Source organism: Fukomys damarensis, unplaced genomic scaffold, assembly GCF_012274545.1.
Source record: "Fukomys damarensis isolate Sample0158 unplaced genomic scaffold, DMR_v1.0_HiC HiC_scaffold_39, whole genome shotgun sequence".
In the NCBI taxonomy this organism is placed as follows: Eukaryota; Metazoa; Chordata; class Mammalia; order Rodentia; family Bathyergidae; genus Fukomys; species Fukomys damarensis.
The window spans coordinates 9,208,320-9,224,189 of NW_022900951.1; the positions used below are offsets into that span (position 1 = coordinate 9,208,320).

Sequence of the window (15,870 nt, forward strand, 5' to 3'; positions counted from 1 at the left end):
TTCTTTGTTGATGGTAGTAGGAGCTGCCCTGGGCATTGCAGGATAGGTAGCAGCACCCCCAGTCTCTACCCACCAGAGGCCAGCAGCACCCCTCCCCTAATGACAAGTGAAAATGTCTCCAGACATTGCCAGATGTTCCATGGGGAACAAAGTAGCCCCAAGTGACAACTATTAGATTAAACCCTACTTGGGGAAGGAATCTACACTTATTTTTGTCACTCATTATTAGTGTTAAAAATCTTTAGTTTTGTTTTCATTAAGTACACAATGAACATTTTTAAATACACTGTTGGTCAGAAAAGAAAGGTACAATTAATAAGTGATAAAAAGCAAGGAGTCCAGTAACCAAAAAGAGTAGGAGCCTTAAATTACTAGGCCTAGAAAGTGAGGAACAGTCTAAAAGCCCAAGAACACTTTCTAATTGATATTGGCTCTAGAAACTTGTGTGACTATAAAAACGAGTCACTCACCACATTGACTTGGTATCTGGTTTTAAGTTATAGTTGCTAAAGCACTTACTCCCATTCCTGCCTCACCTCATAACTTTTTAAAATATGTATAATTGGGCTAAACCCAGTCTCAGCCATGTGCAGCTTCCTTCCCGGCTTCATGGGAAGATGCCTCCCATCACAGTGAGCATTCAGCTTTAGAAACAGAGCAGGCTGCCTTAGGTCAAGATTTTTTAAATTTCAATTTGATTTGCCCAAAGCGAATTTCCATTAATTGATTTAATGTGATTTTTTTTCAAGCCTGGCCCAATGGCCTAGTAGTAGTTTGGTAACTGGTATAAATTCTATCTTTCTAAATTCTGTCTGTCTGACTATCTGTCTATCTACCTGGGCAGCCATGTATCTATTTATCCATTTATTACTAGCCTCCTATAAGGCCACTTCTCCTAGTCAAGAGTGTGTGGTTGCTATGAACACAATTTTCAACATACTTTTTGAAAAAAGGTGAACAAATGGTGTTAAATAACAATTATGTAAAAGGCAGTGCCCACAGGTCTGGTTAACAAATGAGTTGGCAAGTCAAGGGTGATCAAAAACAGAATTTTTAGCCATTACAACATAATGGTAATCTACACCTTGTTGGAACATTTCACACTTAATAGACAGTCTGAATACATTCTGTATGAAACGTGGACATGTTTTTAATCAGATACCTTTTTGAAAGTGATGTGGGAGCATACATTTTCAAGCCTTTATGAAGATTAATTTCATCTGGATGAAATTTCATTTGTAATTCATTCATGAAACTCACAGATTCTCAGAGTTGAACTAAAAACCAAGGATTTAGATAATGATTGAAGCTTAGGAAGTCCCATTTTCCCTGAAAACTTGCAAAGGCCAAGGAAACTTGAGAGGGGAGGTGTAAGAACCTGTTTAAAAGGCTTTGCATATATTTCAGGTATGTATTTATAACAGTTCCCACACAACCTTCCATGCGGGTAAGACTCCATGCTGTGGGAAAATCTGTGTGCAACCCTCCTCTGTCCCTGGTCACAGTCAGAAAGCACCAGTCACTTCTTGAAACTTCTCAATGAGCAGATGTCTTCATGGCCCATTTTACCAGTTTGTTCTCATTTATCCAGTCCCCTGGTCCACAGATCCATATTCATGAGTGCCCTGTGCAATTCCCCCAAATGGGGGAAGACTTGAATCTTAATGTCATGCTGCAGTCCATCATCAGGAAAACAAGTATGTAGCCATTTCCTTTCCTTCCTAATGAAGAGTTTCATTCACACTCTACCTCCCCAGAATAAAGTCATCCTTCTAGTTTGCCTTTCTTGCCAGCTGATCCCCAGCTGAAATGATCCAATGGAGTCATTTGAACTTTCTTTTCTCTCCTCAGCTTTCTGCACTTCAGGCCAAGGTCCACTATCTCAAGTTCCTCAGTGACCTACGACTCTATGGGGGCCGGGTGTTCAAGGCAACGTTAGTGGTAATTTCTTTTTCTTTACTTTTTCATGGAAGCCATGGAGGTCTGCCAAATATCACTGTAGAAGCTGTCTTGATGACCAAACAAATTCATCCATAAATCTCTTCCCGCCTTCATTTCTAATCAGCTTCATCACAGCTTGAAATATCCAAAGAAGCATTAAATTAGATAATGCCAAGTGCAGACTGCCCCAGGAAAGGAAATGTGCAGAAACAAGAGAACCAAAGGACTCTAACAATGGCCACCTTTTCAGTCATTGAGCCAGAAGTTGCTTTCACGGAAGGTGAGAGAGAGAGAGAGAGAGAGAGAGAGAGAGAGAGAGAGAGAGAGAGAGAGAGAGAGAGAGAAGAGCACAAGAGACCCACAAACCTACTTTGTAAAAGCCTCTTATGATTATGAATATATTGTATGATGATAGCATTTACTTTCTACATTATTCATAATTTATCGGCACCTCAATGTAGTCATCTACCTGGTTCTTCTAATTGGATGATTTAGTACAATGTGACCCAGAAAGAATTTCTAAAGAAAATGTAATCTTAGAAAAACAGACTGTCAGGTTTAACTTTGCATGGTGCTTCACAAATCGGGGCTTTAAAAATTTTGTCAACATCTTTCTCAGCAGGCAGAAAAACGCTCAGAAGTGACTCTTCTAGTTGGGCCCCGGTATGGCATAAGCCATGTCATAAACACCAAAACCAATCTGGTAGCTCTTTTAGCTGACTTCAGCCATGTCAACAGGATTGAAATGTTTACTGAAGAGGAGAGTTTGGTGAGGGTGGAACTCCATGTGCTAGATGTGAAGGTAAGCATTTTGAATGTTCACATTTGCTGTCCTTTGTTTGAGCAGCTATCGCTGCTAGTATTTACAAAGCAGGCAAAAGTTAATGTGTGCAGAGTCTTGGGGATGCCGTGCAGTGCAGGAAAAATCTGACTAACTCAGGCCTGAGGGTTCTGTTTCTCACTAGATGGTTGTATGATATGGGAACAACTTGCTATACTTCTCTCAGTCTAAGTTCTTTATCATGAGAAAGCAAGCCACATCATTTCTAGAACCTTTCTGAGATTAGAATATTGAGTCATAGGGAGTAGGGAGGATTATTCCCAACTAACTTTCTAGAATCTATGACTCACACAGAGTGAGATGTTTTCCCCCCAACTCTCTTTAGATTTCCCAATCTCTTCGGTTTGGTTGGGTCCATATTTGGTTTTTTTTTTTTTTTTTTTTTTTTTTTTTTTTTTTTTTTTTTTTTTTTTTGGAAAATCTAGATATTTTACTTAATACCAGTTGGTACTGACTCAATATCTGGCCCCTGTGAATGTCATGGCCATTCCATTCCAAACAACAATCTGAGATTATCCACAAAGGGCTCAGCTCTACTTTCAAAATAGAAATTGACAGAAATAGTGCAGCTCTCCACCACCCCCACTTCTTCTCTTAGTAAAGATGAGTCATTGGATTTGGGCTATGTTGATATATCTGGTGCTTCAATGGAGAAAAAACAAGAGACCTGAAAGGAGATAGTGCCTCCACAAAGCGGACATCATTAGTCAGGAAAAGTGCTCTGGTTGGGGATGACCTAGCCCTGCCTCCACTCCCACCAGGGTGGAGTGGGAGGAGTGGGCTAAGAATAATTGAGACTGCTGGCCAGGATATTTCCAGAGCAAATCAGAACAGGATGAGACAGATGATCGAGAGAGAGAGAAAGGAGAGAGGGCCTATACTTCAGACATGTTAGCTGTGGCCTGTGGGATTTCATGGGCTGAATCCAGAGGACTGCAGGTGACTTGAAGGAAAGCCCAAAGTGTGTACACAAGCTTGGAATGCCTATCCGAGGCCATGATCAAGGATGCTGACAGAAATAGATAGCCCCATCATGGGGAAAGGGCAGAAGAAAGCATAAACTGGATGTAGCCATAGCCATTACAGCCCTGGTGCCGTGACAATCTGTCCCGAACAGAAGTGAGTGGCGAGACCCGCTCATGGGACTATTTGGTGTCCTACCTACTGAATATGAGGGGTGGCTGGGAGGTGAGGGGAGACCTCAGGTGAAGTGGAAGGAAAGATAGTTCACCAAGTATTATAGGGACTTTAGATGGAAAGTTCTATGCCACCAGAGAGGGACATCAGACCTGGCCAGTGTCCTATTCTGGGGAATGAAAGCAGAGACTGGTTGTCTCTCTGTCTGCACCCTTTTGCTGTCTGCTTTTTCCTGTCTCTCTGTCTCTCTCAAGAAGAATACACCCTTCCTAACTCATTCAGGAAAACTGTTCCATCAACACCTCCTTCCCTGCGCTCCCAAGATACATATCCAATAACGTAACTTCATGGTTTTCAGAAAATTCTAGGCTTTTTTCAACTCTCAGCTCTAGTTTACCTTCCTGTAAATTTACAGTTTCATTTAGAAGCATCTCTTTGACACTTCTGATCCAGTCTTAGAAGAATTTTCCACTTGATTTTTATCTTATTTTAACACCAATTTTCACCATGAGCCCCAAACTTAATCTTCCGGTGAGCTTTTTCACATCGAGTGTTCACTCCTGATAATGAAAGGAACTTGTAATTTAACTTTTTTAAATGTTCATAATTTGGGGACAAGAACCAATGATTCCTTGTTCTGATTCCAATTTGACTGGGAAGAGATCCAAAAGGTCCAGGCTTTTTAAGCCTCCTACATGTTTCTCAATAAAGTGCTTTGTGTTTGCCCTGACTTTCCTCCCCTTTTGTGTTTCTCCACTGGAATCTTTGTTCAATAACTTCTTTTGTTTGTGTTTTATAAGCATAAATGCAGCTGTTGACACTCAAGGGAGCTTCTTAAGGAAGGATGGCTTTAACCAAAACAACTTTTTTTCTGCAGCCCATCACTCTTCTGATGGAATCATCTGATGCCATGAACCTGGCCTGCCTAACTGCTGGGTACTACAGGCTGCTTGTCGATTCCAGGAGGTCGATATTTAACATGACCAACAAGAAAAATGCAGGCACCCAGGACACAGGTATTTTCTTTCTGAGCTTGTGAAGCACTGACCATTTCACCACTACCACCACATCTAGACCTCACCTGACAGCAATAAGGAATATGTCCCTTGAAAAGTTAAAATTGTACCCATATAAATCTTAATATCCAAATGAAGCAGAAAAGCCTTCAAATACTGCTGATATTCTCTAATTGTGAAAAATGAATGTGCTGATTTCCCATCATATTTGGCATGGCACTTGGAAATGTCAGCTACTTGCTTCAAACGCAGTGATTTTATTATTTATGGCTGCATCAGTATCACCAGGACACACAGAACTAACTGATGATGGCTGTACGGCCTCCTTCCTTAAGTCAGACTTAACCAGGATTTGGGGGGGGTGGTTAGCAATAGGAGGAGGTGGGTATTACCCAGCACTTAGACTTGGGGACTCTGGAAGGGATTTCTGCAGTCCAGACAGCCATCTTGAATCCATAACAGGAGCATCGAGATGACAGTGATATCAGATAATTCCATCCGGCCACTTGATAGGACATGCCCCCCCCCCACGAGTGAGGATGAGAAGGAATACAAATGTTAAATTGATTTTCCTTCGAGGCTAGTTGTTTTCATTTGTTTTAGGACTTTTTCAGTATTGGAGCATTTTTCTCCATCTACAGAGGATGCTCAGTAAGTGTGGCTGATGGTTAGACACCAGCATGCAAGGCGGAGCCACTGGCCCATGAACAATTCCAATCCAGGGTTCCATAATGCATAATGACACTTTTTTGACAAGAAAGGGAATTCTTAAAAACAAATTCATTGTCGCTAAGAGAAAGGGGGAGGATGAAAAAAGAGGGGAAGGAAAACTCATTTTTAAACTGAAAAGAAAGCATAAATCTTTAATCTATATTGTATAAATATATTGTAATATCTTGATTCACACAGACTCATACCTAGTTTATGATGATGGCTGGGTAAGTGGGAACAATTATAATCATAGAAAAAGAGAGGCCAGAGAGAGAGATACTAGAGAGAGAGAGAGAGAGAGAGAGAGAGAGAGAGAGAGAGAAAGAGAGAGAGAGAGAGAGTGTGTGTAAACGACGGGATCAGGGGGAATACGCTGGAAGGCAGCTTTGACGTTGCAGTCAGATAAATCTAAGAATCCAGCCCCACCTCCAGGTGTATGTGTTTTTAGATTTTCTTAGCTTATGTTGCCTCGTCACTATAAGTGGGATTGAAAGCTTAGTTTACAGGGTAAGGGTTAGAGAGAAATCTACGTACAGCACCTAAAATGATCTTCAGAACATCTGTTACTAGTTGGCAGTAAAAAAAAAAAAAAAAAAAAAAAAAACTGGTAGGAAAAATTGAGAATGAAAGTGAGAACTATAGAAGGATGAAAAACACAGAACAGGAGGCAGAGAAATTCCCTGAGGGACGCAAAGGATTAAAGATAATTAGAGTAAGGGAAGGAGCAAAGAGGAGGAGGAAAGTACGCAGGGTTTGATAGAGAACACTTTTATGACCACATGTTTTCATTGAGAGAGGAGATTTAGAGCAATTCAGCAATGACCTTTGGAGTTCGAGAGAGCAGAGAAGCAATTTAACACAATCCTTTCACATTGGAAAACCAGGTTTAGCTTTTAATTTTCAAATCTTAAAGTTTATTCTGAAGATAAAACTTTTTCTCCATGGGCTGTTAAAATTGTACCAGTACAGGAAGAAAACCAAACCCACCATCCTATAATGATTACAATAATAAGGGTCTCAGTTCTGTCCAATTTATAGTGATTGAAAATGTAGTATTTAGTAAAACTGAGAGGCAGACTTTAGTTACGAAAGTGTTATTACTGTAGGGGGAGAAGGGAACTTCTGCCTCTCAGGGAATTATCCCAGTTCTACAGCAAGAATGAAGGGGAGGGTACGTGCTCCAGATACCTGTCCCCGTTCTGAAAGAGTGTGGTGGCCTGGGAGAGATAGAGCACACCCCAGAAAGGGCCTGGAAGACCTTGCCTGAGAAGCAGTTTGGATCTTGACTTCCTATGATGGCTGCGCGCACTCTCTTCTCTTTCAAAATTGCCAAAATCTCTCCCGAGACATGAGAAATGTCAAAAGTAAAGCCCTGTTGGTCCAATTCATCCCTAGTCCAATTGAGACTGAGCCACAGAACGGGTCCCATTTCTCACTCCAGATCCCTCTGCATCTCCAGAATCATCCTAAGAAGCCAAATCAGCATATCCTCCCTAAAGGAAGCCAAAATTGAGCACATATTTCCTTCTCATCTCAAATTGAGAACCAACTTAGTCAAGATCTTTAATAAAGAACTGGAAGCCCCATTCTCCCCCCTCTATTTTGAAAATTTGCCTGATACCATGTATCGATAGATCTCTGAGCCTTAGGAAGGGTCTGTCTCAGGATCATTAACTTGTAGCCTTCTGACCTATTCAGTTTTCTTGTTGCTCACAGCCAGGAGTTGACAAGCTAAAGCTAATGAATGGGCTGAAACTTATTCTTATACATAAGACCTTATTGGAATTCATCCACACACATTGGACTCCTTTCCTGGAGCTGCTGTACCAAATTACCAGAAACTTTTAAAATACAGAAATAAATTCTCTCCCAGTTCTTGAGACCAAAAGTCCAGAGTCAAGGTGTAGGCAGGGCCATGCTCCCTCCTCAGCATCGACAGGAAGGTCGTTCCTTGCCTTTGCCTGCTGCTGGGGGCTGTCAGCACTTTTGGTGACTGCATAACTCCAGCCTTTGCTTCTGTCTGCAGGTGGCCTTTGCCTTGTCTCTGGGCCCACCTCTGCCTCTGCCTTTCTCTTGCCATTGGATTTAGGGCCCACACAGATGATTCAGGGTGATCTCATCCAAGGACCCATAGCAATTAAATCTACACAACTTTTTCCCCCAAAATATAGTCACATCTCCAATAAGAGCACATTACAAGATCCCACTGATGAATGTAACTGTACTGTATACCTAAAATGTACCAAGAAACTCAATGAGGAGAAAAGAAGAACACATTCACGGAGAGGACACATCTCTTGAGGACTACCATTCAACCCACACTGCCATTTGTTTATGGATCATCCATGGCAACTTTCATGTTGTAACAGCAGAGTTGAATAGTCACTCGACTAAAGAGTTGACCCACAAAACCTGAAACATTTACTAGCTGGCCCTCCTATTGTGAAAATATCTCTCAACCCCAGTGTAAACCTAAGCCCTGTTACAACTCTGTGGAACTACTCTCCCTCCTGGAATGAATCCACCTCTCCCCCAACCAACACACACAGAGCTCATCATAACCTAAATTCTTATTGTTGGAGAAAACATTGTCGAACCCCACAAGGCACATGGATTGTAAGGTTAGATGTAAAAGATGGTCAGTGATAGCTCGGTGCCTTCAAAATCACATCATTTATTTGCTCTTTATAAAAATGGATGTGTTTTGTAAAATGGCTCTGGACATTGTTTAGTGTTAGACCCATTCTACAATTTAGAGGAAGCAAAGCCCACTTTGGTAAAACTGAGTTGCTTTTCCACATGTCTTGTACATCTGATGTCAGTATTACCCAAACATATGCCAGGGGGAAATTTGAGGGAACAGATGAAATAATGGCAGGGCTTTGCAGAATCTACAAAGCATTATTGACAGAATGACCCAGTTCTGTATCTTGTTAAATATCAGAGCAAATCTCCACATGAAAATTCCATATTAAAAGAAGAACAAACAAAACAATAGTATTTAAATTAGGACTGTGCAATTTTAATTCCTGAGGAACATCAAACAAGTCTTTCTCGGTTCCCCTGATATAAAAAAAATTTAAAAGTAACCTAAATATTAACTAGACCTAGAAATAACCGACAGACATACATGACCTATGGCTATTCCACCTCATGCATCATATACACATACACATACATACAGGTAGGCATAGTGACATTTGTACATGAGTGGGTTATACTCGCTTGGATATAAGTAGGCTAAAGACAGAGGTACAATGTTTATTTTACCTTCCTAAGAAATGTGGTAGAAGTACGAACACTGTTGACCTTCTCTTAGCTCAATGAGGAAGAAGTTCAATATTTTCCTGCACCGAGAGGGGAGCGTTAGATCTCACTTGAAAAGAAAAGGGCAGCTTATTTTCTGGAGTAACCGCCTGTTGAAATATCACCTTTAAAGGTTGTAAAAGACATGTTGTATATTTACATTCATAGATGTAATGAAGTCTTCTAATAATAGAACCAAGGGTCAGAGGGAATTAAGCTATAGTTCCCTGCTCTCTGATGACATTATATTTTATTGCATAGCAATGATATTTTATGCAGTATCCATTTTGTTCAGAGCAGTTTTTCTAAACAAGGATCCTACATCAACTGCTACCATATAGGAAAATCAAATAGTTGTATTTTCACAAGTGATGCCACAAGCCATTAAATAAAGAAACAGACAAGTCTCCTATGGCCCTGAAACCGCACATCCCAGTAATGTGTCTTTGCATGATTCTTTCTCTTTAGGAACTGAGATGAAAGGAAAGCACAACCTCCTTGGCCCAGATTGGAACTGCATGCCCCAGATGACCACCTTTATTGGCGAGGGGGAGCAGGAAGCCCAGATAACGTACATAGATTCCAAACAGAAGACGGTGGAGATTACAGACAGCACCATGTATCCCAAAGACCACCGGCACTTGTACATGGACACCACCTATAATTCCGATGGGCTGAATCCGCACCTGAGCCAGCCCGGGAATGCCTCCTGTGAGGCAGACTACAGAAGCCTAGCCCAGCGCTCCCTATTGACCCTCTCAGGACCAGAGACTCTGAAGAAAGCACAGGAATCTCCTCGAGGAGCGAAAGTGTCCTTTATTTTTGGAGATCTCGCCTTGGATGATAGTATGAGCCCCCCCATGCTCGGCTACGAAAGACTATTAGATGAGAATCCGGAAGTGCTGGCCAAGCAGAGGAACCTGTACATCAGCAGTGCCAACGACATGAAGAATCTGGACCTGGCTCCTGACACAGAGAGCATCCAGTTCGTGGCCAATTCTGTTTACGCCAACATAGGCGATGTGAAGAATTTTGAGGCCCCTGAGGGGATAGAGGAGCCCCTCTTACACGACATCTGTTATGCAGAAAACACCGATGACGTGGAGGATGAGGATGAGGTGAGCTGTGAGGAGGACCTCGTGGTGAGCGAAATGAACCAGCCAGCCATCCTCGACCTCTCAGGGTCAAGTGACGACATCATCGACCTGACATCCCTGCCCCCTCCGGAAGGTGATGACAACGAGGATGACTTCCTGCTGAGGTCCCTGAACATGGCCATCGCTGCCCCCCCACCTGGCTTTCGGGACAGTTCGGATGAGGAGGACACCCAGAGCCAGGCAGCTTCCTTCCCAGAGGACAAGGAGCAAGGCGGCAAATCCCAAAGCGATGAGATCCCCGTGTCGCTCATTGACGCTGTGCCCACCAGTGCCGAGGGCAAGTGTGAGAAGGGACTCAACAGTGCTGTCGTCTCCACGCTGGAAGCTCTGTCCGTGTCAGAAGAGCAGCAGACCAGTGACAATTCAGGTTCTTTTACAATTGTTACGTTTATTCACTGATAGCCGTGTCATTCCACCCTCGAGGTCCTGTTCTGTGGTGTTCTCCATTTCACGCATGCCCCACTTCATAAATGTGCTGAACTATCATCATGCGTTTCTGTGTATTTCATTTCTTTTGCTGTTATTTTTTTTTTTAACATACAGCACATCCCCCTCCCCCATTTCTGGAAACAACCATGCAATAAACTCAGAATCCTTACTGAAAACTCTTTTTTTTTTAATACTCATGAGTCTCGTTTTCTTACTTGTCTCCAAGTGCCTCAGATGTATGCATTAATTACTTCTTGTTTTTTACGGCATGCAGGTGTAGCCATCTTGCGAGCCTATAGTCCTGAGTCCTCGTCAGACTCAGGCAATGAAACTAACTCCTCTGAAATGACTGAGAGTTCTGAACTGGCCGCAGCACAAAAGCAGTCAGAAAGCCTCTCCCGCATGCTCTTGGCCACTCATGAAGGTTACCACCCCCTTGCAGAAGAGCAGACAGAGTTCCCCACCTCCAAAGCCCCCTCGGGGGCCTTGCCTCCCAAGTCCTCAGCCCATGGCCTGGCTGCGCGCCCAGTGCCCGACCTCCCGCCCAAAGTTGTGCCTTCCAAGCAGATGCTTCACTCAGACCACATGGAAATGGAGCCGGAAACCATGGAGACCAAGTCGGTCACGGACTATTTTAGCAAAGTGCACATGGGGTCGGTGACATACTCCTGCACCAGCAAAAGGAAAAGCAAGCTGGCCGACGGGGAGGGGAAAGCCGCTCCAGGTGGGAACGTCCCGGGAAAAAAACAGCAAGGAACCAAAACAGCAGAGATGGAGGAGGAGGCCAAAGGGAAGTTTGGGACTGTGTCTTCGAGGGACAGTCCGCACCTTGGCACATTTAACCTGGAGAGAACTGCCTTTCGTAAGGACAGCCAAAGATGGTATGTGGCCAGTGAAGGTGGGGTGGCAGAGAAAAGTGGCTTGGAGACAGCAACCGGGAAAACCTTTCCCAGACCTCCTGGACTCGGGGCCAGGGAGACTGAAGGGCAGGAAGAAGGGGCTCTGGATGGAGAAGCCAGTGATGTTTCAGGACTGGGCCAAGGGGACCGCTTCTTAACAGACATGGCCTGCGTGTCTTCAGCCAAAGACTTAGACAACCCCCAGGACACTGACTCGCCCACTTGTGACCATAACTCCAAGCTTCCAGAGACGGAAGAGAGTGTAGCCCGTCTTTGTGACTACCACTTGGCCAAGCGGATGTCATCGTTGCAGAGCGAGGGCCACTTTTCTCTACAAAGCTCTCAAGGCTCTTCAGTGGACACAGGCTGTCCCCCCGGCAGTGGTAGCAGTGCCTGTGCCACTCCTGTGGAGTCGCCCCTCTGCCCCTCCATGGGGAAGCACTTGATTCCAGATGCTTCCGGGAAAGGTGTGAGTTACATTCCTTCAGAGGAGAGAGCCACGAGCCTCCCCAGCCATGGAGCCACCTTTAAGGATCTGCACCCACAGGCAGAAGGGATGTGTCCACGGATGACAGTGCCAGCTCTGCACACAGCCATTAATGCCGACCCCCTGTTTGGCACTTTGAGAGATGGATGCCATCGGCTCCCCAAGATTAAGGAAACCACAGGTACAGCAATGATACATTTAGCACTTTGCAGTACACACCAGGAACATGAAAGCCATATTCACAACAAATCTAAACATGTAAATCCAGAAGAAAAGTAAAAGATGGGGGGGGCACCAAACTATTAAGTAGCAATCACTGATTAGGCCCTAGTATTAAATAGCGAAGTTCCTAGGTGTGCAGCAATGTTGAAAATGGCATTTTTTCTTTACAGTCTTGCTGTGCTCTTGCTTTTACAATTTGATGGAGCATTCATTTTTTCCTAAATTCTAAATGCAGGCTTTTAGCAAGGCCCGATGTTACTTTTAGTTAGAAGATAGTATTGCTTAGGATCACATAAGAGTTTGCGTTTCTTCCCAAGATGTGTCATTTTTAGTTTTGTCAGCTTGTTGAGAGACCGCAAAGGCTAATAGAGCAGAGTGCGCATCAGGGAGACTGGAAGGGTTGGGAGATAGCATTTGCCCTTCACCAGTCTCACAGATTTGGGCCCATCTCTGAATGACTCCCCTAAAGAATTTTCCTGAAGCTTCTGGCATAACCTCATTGTCAGGAAGATTCTGGGGGTATGCATGATGAGCTTTATTTCCCCCAGAATAGCAAAATCTAGACAGTGAGAAACAAGAACTCGGCCACTTTCTGTACCTGTCTCCTTAGTTCAACCACCCACTAAATACATGGTCCTCTCACCAGTCCCTGGACAGCCAATCCCATCACATGAGAACAGCCAATGCTCCTTCATGCTTTCATGCTTCAAATCTTTTCAGTAGAGTCTTTTCTGTCCAAATCAATAACAATGGTTAATTTCCATTTCTCCCCTTTAAAGACTCTTAAAAATCTCAAAGGTTTTCTATCTTCCCACAACCCACCATTAGCTTTGCCTGCCTTGGGAAAGCCATCTGTGAGCTGTTACCTAACGTATCACCCAACTCATCTTCCCCCCTTGAAATTAATCCACACAGTTTAATCCTTTATTAAATATATCAGGCCACTTCTTTTTAAAGTTAGCAGCGTCAGGATTAAGCTAACCCCCCCCCCTTGAAATGAAACTTAAATATCTTAAACATGTTTGAAGAATGCATATATAGGATATGAGTTTTCTATGTGTCTAAACTTTGGTGAATGAATACTGGGAAGAAGGCAATTCACGAAATACATGGTCCCTCCCAAAGACATTTGTGATTTCTAGATGATTCCAAGTGAATAAGTGTAGCAGTTCCAGAAATAGCAGATTCCAGTATTTCTTGCCATTCATTGAAATGGAAATCCGGTATGAGCTGTCAGGAGGCACTTTGGAAATCAGAGTGTCCCTGACATATGGCAGCCCTTCTACAGTGCCTCTCTGAGACATGACATTCATCACCTAGAGATGTAGTGAAAATGGCCACCCACGAGATGCTTAATGAATCTCTCTGTTTTTCTACTACCCCTAGTGTAGCTCTGACAGAGCCTGGGAAGGAGAGACGAGGAGGAATGCCTTCAGCTTGGTCTCAACATCCTGAAGCCGATCCCATTCTGCTACCATCTAACATTCACTCGGAATCAAAGGTGCCAATTCCAAATCAAGACCCTAATGATTTCTCCCAAGCAAACCAGGCATATGGAGAGGCTGTGAGCTGGCAGCCACCAGATCTCGGAGGGGGGAGCCTCAGGACACCCCCCAGCCAGAGGGCTCTCAGACATAGCAGCAGTGTCCTGTCAGGATCTGTAGGTTTGGAGACCTTCCGAGAGAGAACCAAGGGTGCAGTCAGCTTGAAGTGTCCAGGTATCACAGAAGCACAGGAGGACACTTGGGAGAAGCGAGCAGAACTTCCCCTGGGGACGAAGCTCACCAAGAGTGTCTCTCAAAGCTCGATGCACTTTAGCTCTGAGGGGAAGTTTCACAAAAGGTCCCCAGTGGCTCAAAAAGACTCAAAGCTCTATAAGACATTACCCTTGCGGAAGCTGGAGGGTAGCAATTGGAGGTGCCGAGGACCTTTCAGCTACTGTTTCTTGAACCGAGGGCAGGAAGAAGATGGGGATGAGGATGAAGAAGAGGGAGAGGCCACCCTCCAGGTCTCTTGCCTATATCGGCCACAGATGATGCAAGCCATGCCACAGCCAACTAGCCCGTTGCTGGCTGTTGAGATTCAGAAGCAGGGAGTGGAGCTATCCAGAGGGTCACTGCTGAAGGTCTGGGCAGAAGACCCGAATGGCCCGGATGACTTGGACTTCAGCAATCTGGCTTTTGATGCTAGGATTGCAAGAATAAATACCCTAAAGGACAGCACATATGTAATGCCCGATGGGTTCCTCGAAGCCCAAAATGATGCCAACGAGCTGCTCTGCCTCATCAGGGCAACCAAGGGAAAGAGAGAGGAGTCTTGCCCTGAAGCATATGACCTTACACTTTCTCAGTACAAGCAGCTGCTATCCATTGAGTCCAGACAGTTGGGAAGTGCCTGTAGGAAGATGGCGCTGGCCGAGAAGAGCCCAGAGGAGATGCTCTTGGCTATGACCTCCAGCTTCCAAGTGCTCTGTTGCCTAACAGAAGCTTGCATGCGACTAGTGAAAGTTGTGAACTCGGAAACACAGCGGCAGGAAATTGTAGCGAAGATCGACCAAGTGGTCATTAATTACATTTGTCTCCTGAAAGCTGCGGAGGCAGCCACTAGGAAGACCACTGGAGATCCTAATGTTGGACTTTCGATGCGACATTCAACCACCATGGCCGCTCTCGTAAGCACACTAACACGTTCTCTCAAGATGCTTTTAAATAAATAAATATGAGAAGTCACGTCATAATCTACCTTTGCAAAGCCATACATGAACTTTTATTTACTTTCTGTGTACGATGAACAGATGTCTCCTTTCTTCTCTCTGTATATTTTGTTATTTTATATAAAATAGGAGATAAAGGTTACATTGATGAAATGTTGAAAGGTCCTAATCAGATATATTCTGTTTATACTATACATACATATACATGTAAAAGAAACATACAAGAAAGTGATGACATTTGGCTATTTTTCATATAGTCAAAACTCCAAGTGTATGACGTGAAATTTTAAATTTTACTGTGTAAGAGCAAAACAATCGATCCTAGCTCCTCTTTCCACGTGGATACTTGGAGACCATATAATTCATATTTAGAAGTAAAAACCAAAAGAAAATTTAGAAAAGAAATTACAATGTATATAAAACAGCATTTATGTTTTAAAATTATGATTTTTAAGCATTGGAAATAGCGAAAAGACATTTAAAATTCAAGAAGCTATTATGAATTACTAGAGAATATATATGTAATAAATTAATTTTTTGCTCATAGTGTTTGGTTATCCGATGCTTTCTCCTAAGAATTCCACATATTTAATTTTGGTTTATGCTATTTGGGCTACAGGTGGGTGTGGGGGGTGCCTACTGTGTCCACACAAATGCTCTTCACAGTATTTCTAGAATTAAACAGCTTCCCACAAACAAGAACAGAGGGAACTATGGGCACTTTCCTAGGTGATACCTAAAGTTATGGCTTATCTAATTACATAAAATGAATAGAGTTAAGAATACCAAAATTAAATTGTTTGATGAAAAGAGAAATCTGCTTTAACTAAATGTCAAAATACATAAACCAAAGACAGTGTCTTCTCCCCACCCCACCTCAACCATGAAGCTTAAAATTCGTTCTAGAGTCACAGAATATTTAGTGACATATTTGCAAAATTACAACAACAACAAAAAAAGGAACATTGAATGATCAGGATAAGTAAGCACAGACCCAGTATTGTGGACCAG

At 43.2% G+C, this 15,870-nt stretch overlaps 1 protein-coding gene across 4 annotated transcripts in view; it reads left to right on the plus strand.

Moving 5' to 3' along the window:
• The window catches only part of Frmpd4 (FERM and PDZ domain containing 4), an 862,356-nt gene extending 847,077 nt beyond the window's left edge, over positions 1 to 15,279 (plus strand). For 3 of the 4 annotated variants that reach the window (XM_010613974.2, XM_010613976.2, XM_019206054.2), the window contains 6 exons: positions 1,852 to 1,941; positions 2,561 to 2,743; positions 4,797 to 4,935; positions 9,421 to 10,476; positions 10,813 to 12,105; positions 13,538 to 15,279. In XM_010613974.2, coding sequence (XP_010612276.1) covers positions 1,852 to 1,941; positions 2,561 to 2,743; positions 4,797 to 4,935; positions 9,421 to 10,476; positions 10,813 to 12,105; positions 13,538 to 14,862 — 4,086 coding nt within the window. In that variant the 3' untranslated portion in view covers positions 14,863 to 15,279. Of the gene's footprint in view, positions 1 to 1,851; positions 1,942 to 2,560; positions 2,744 to 4,796; positions 4,936 to 9,420; positions 10,477 to 10,812; positions 12,106 to 13,532 lie in introns of all 4 variants that reach the window. The other variant, XM_010613977.3, reaches the window with a different exon arrangement.
• Positions 15,280 to 15,870: the final 591 nt, after the last annotated feature.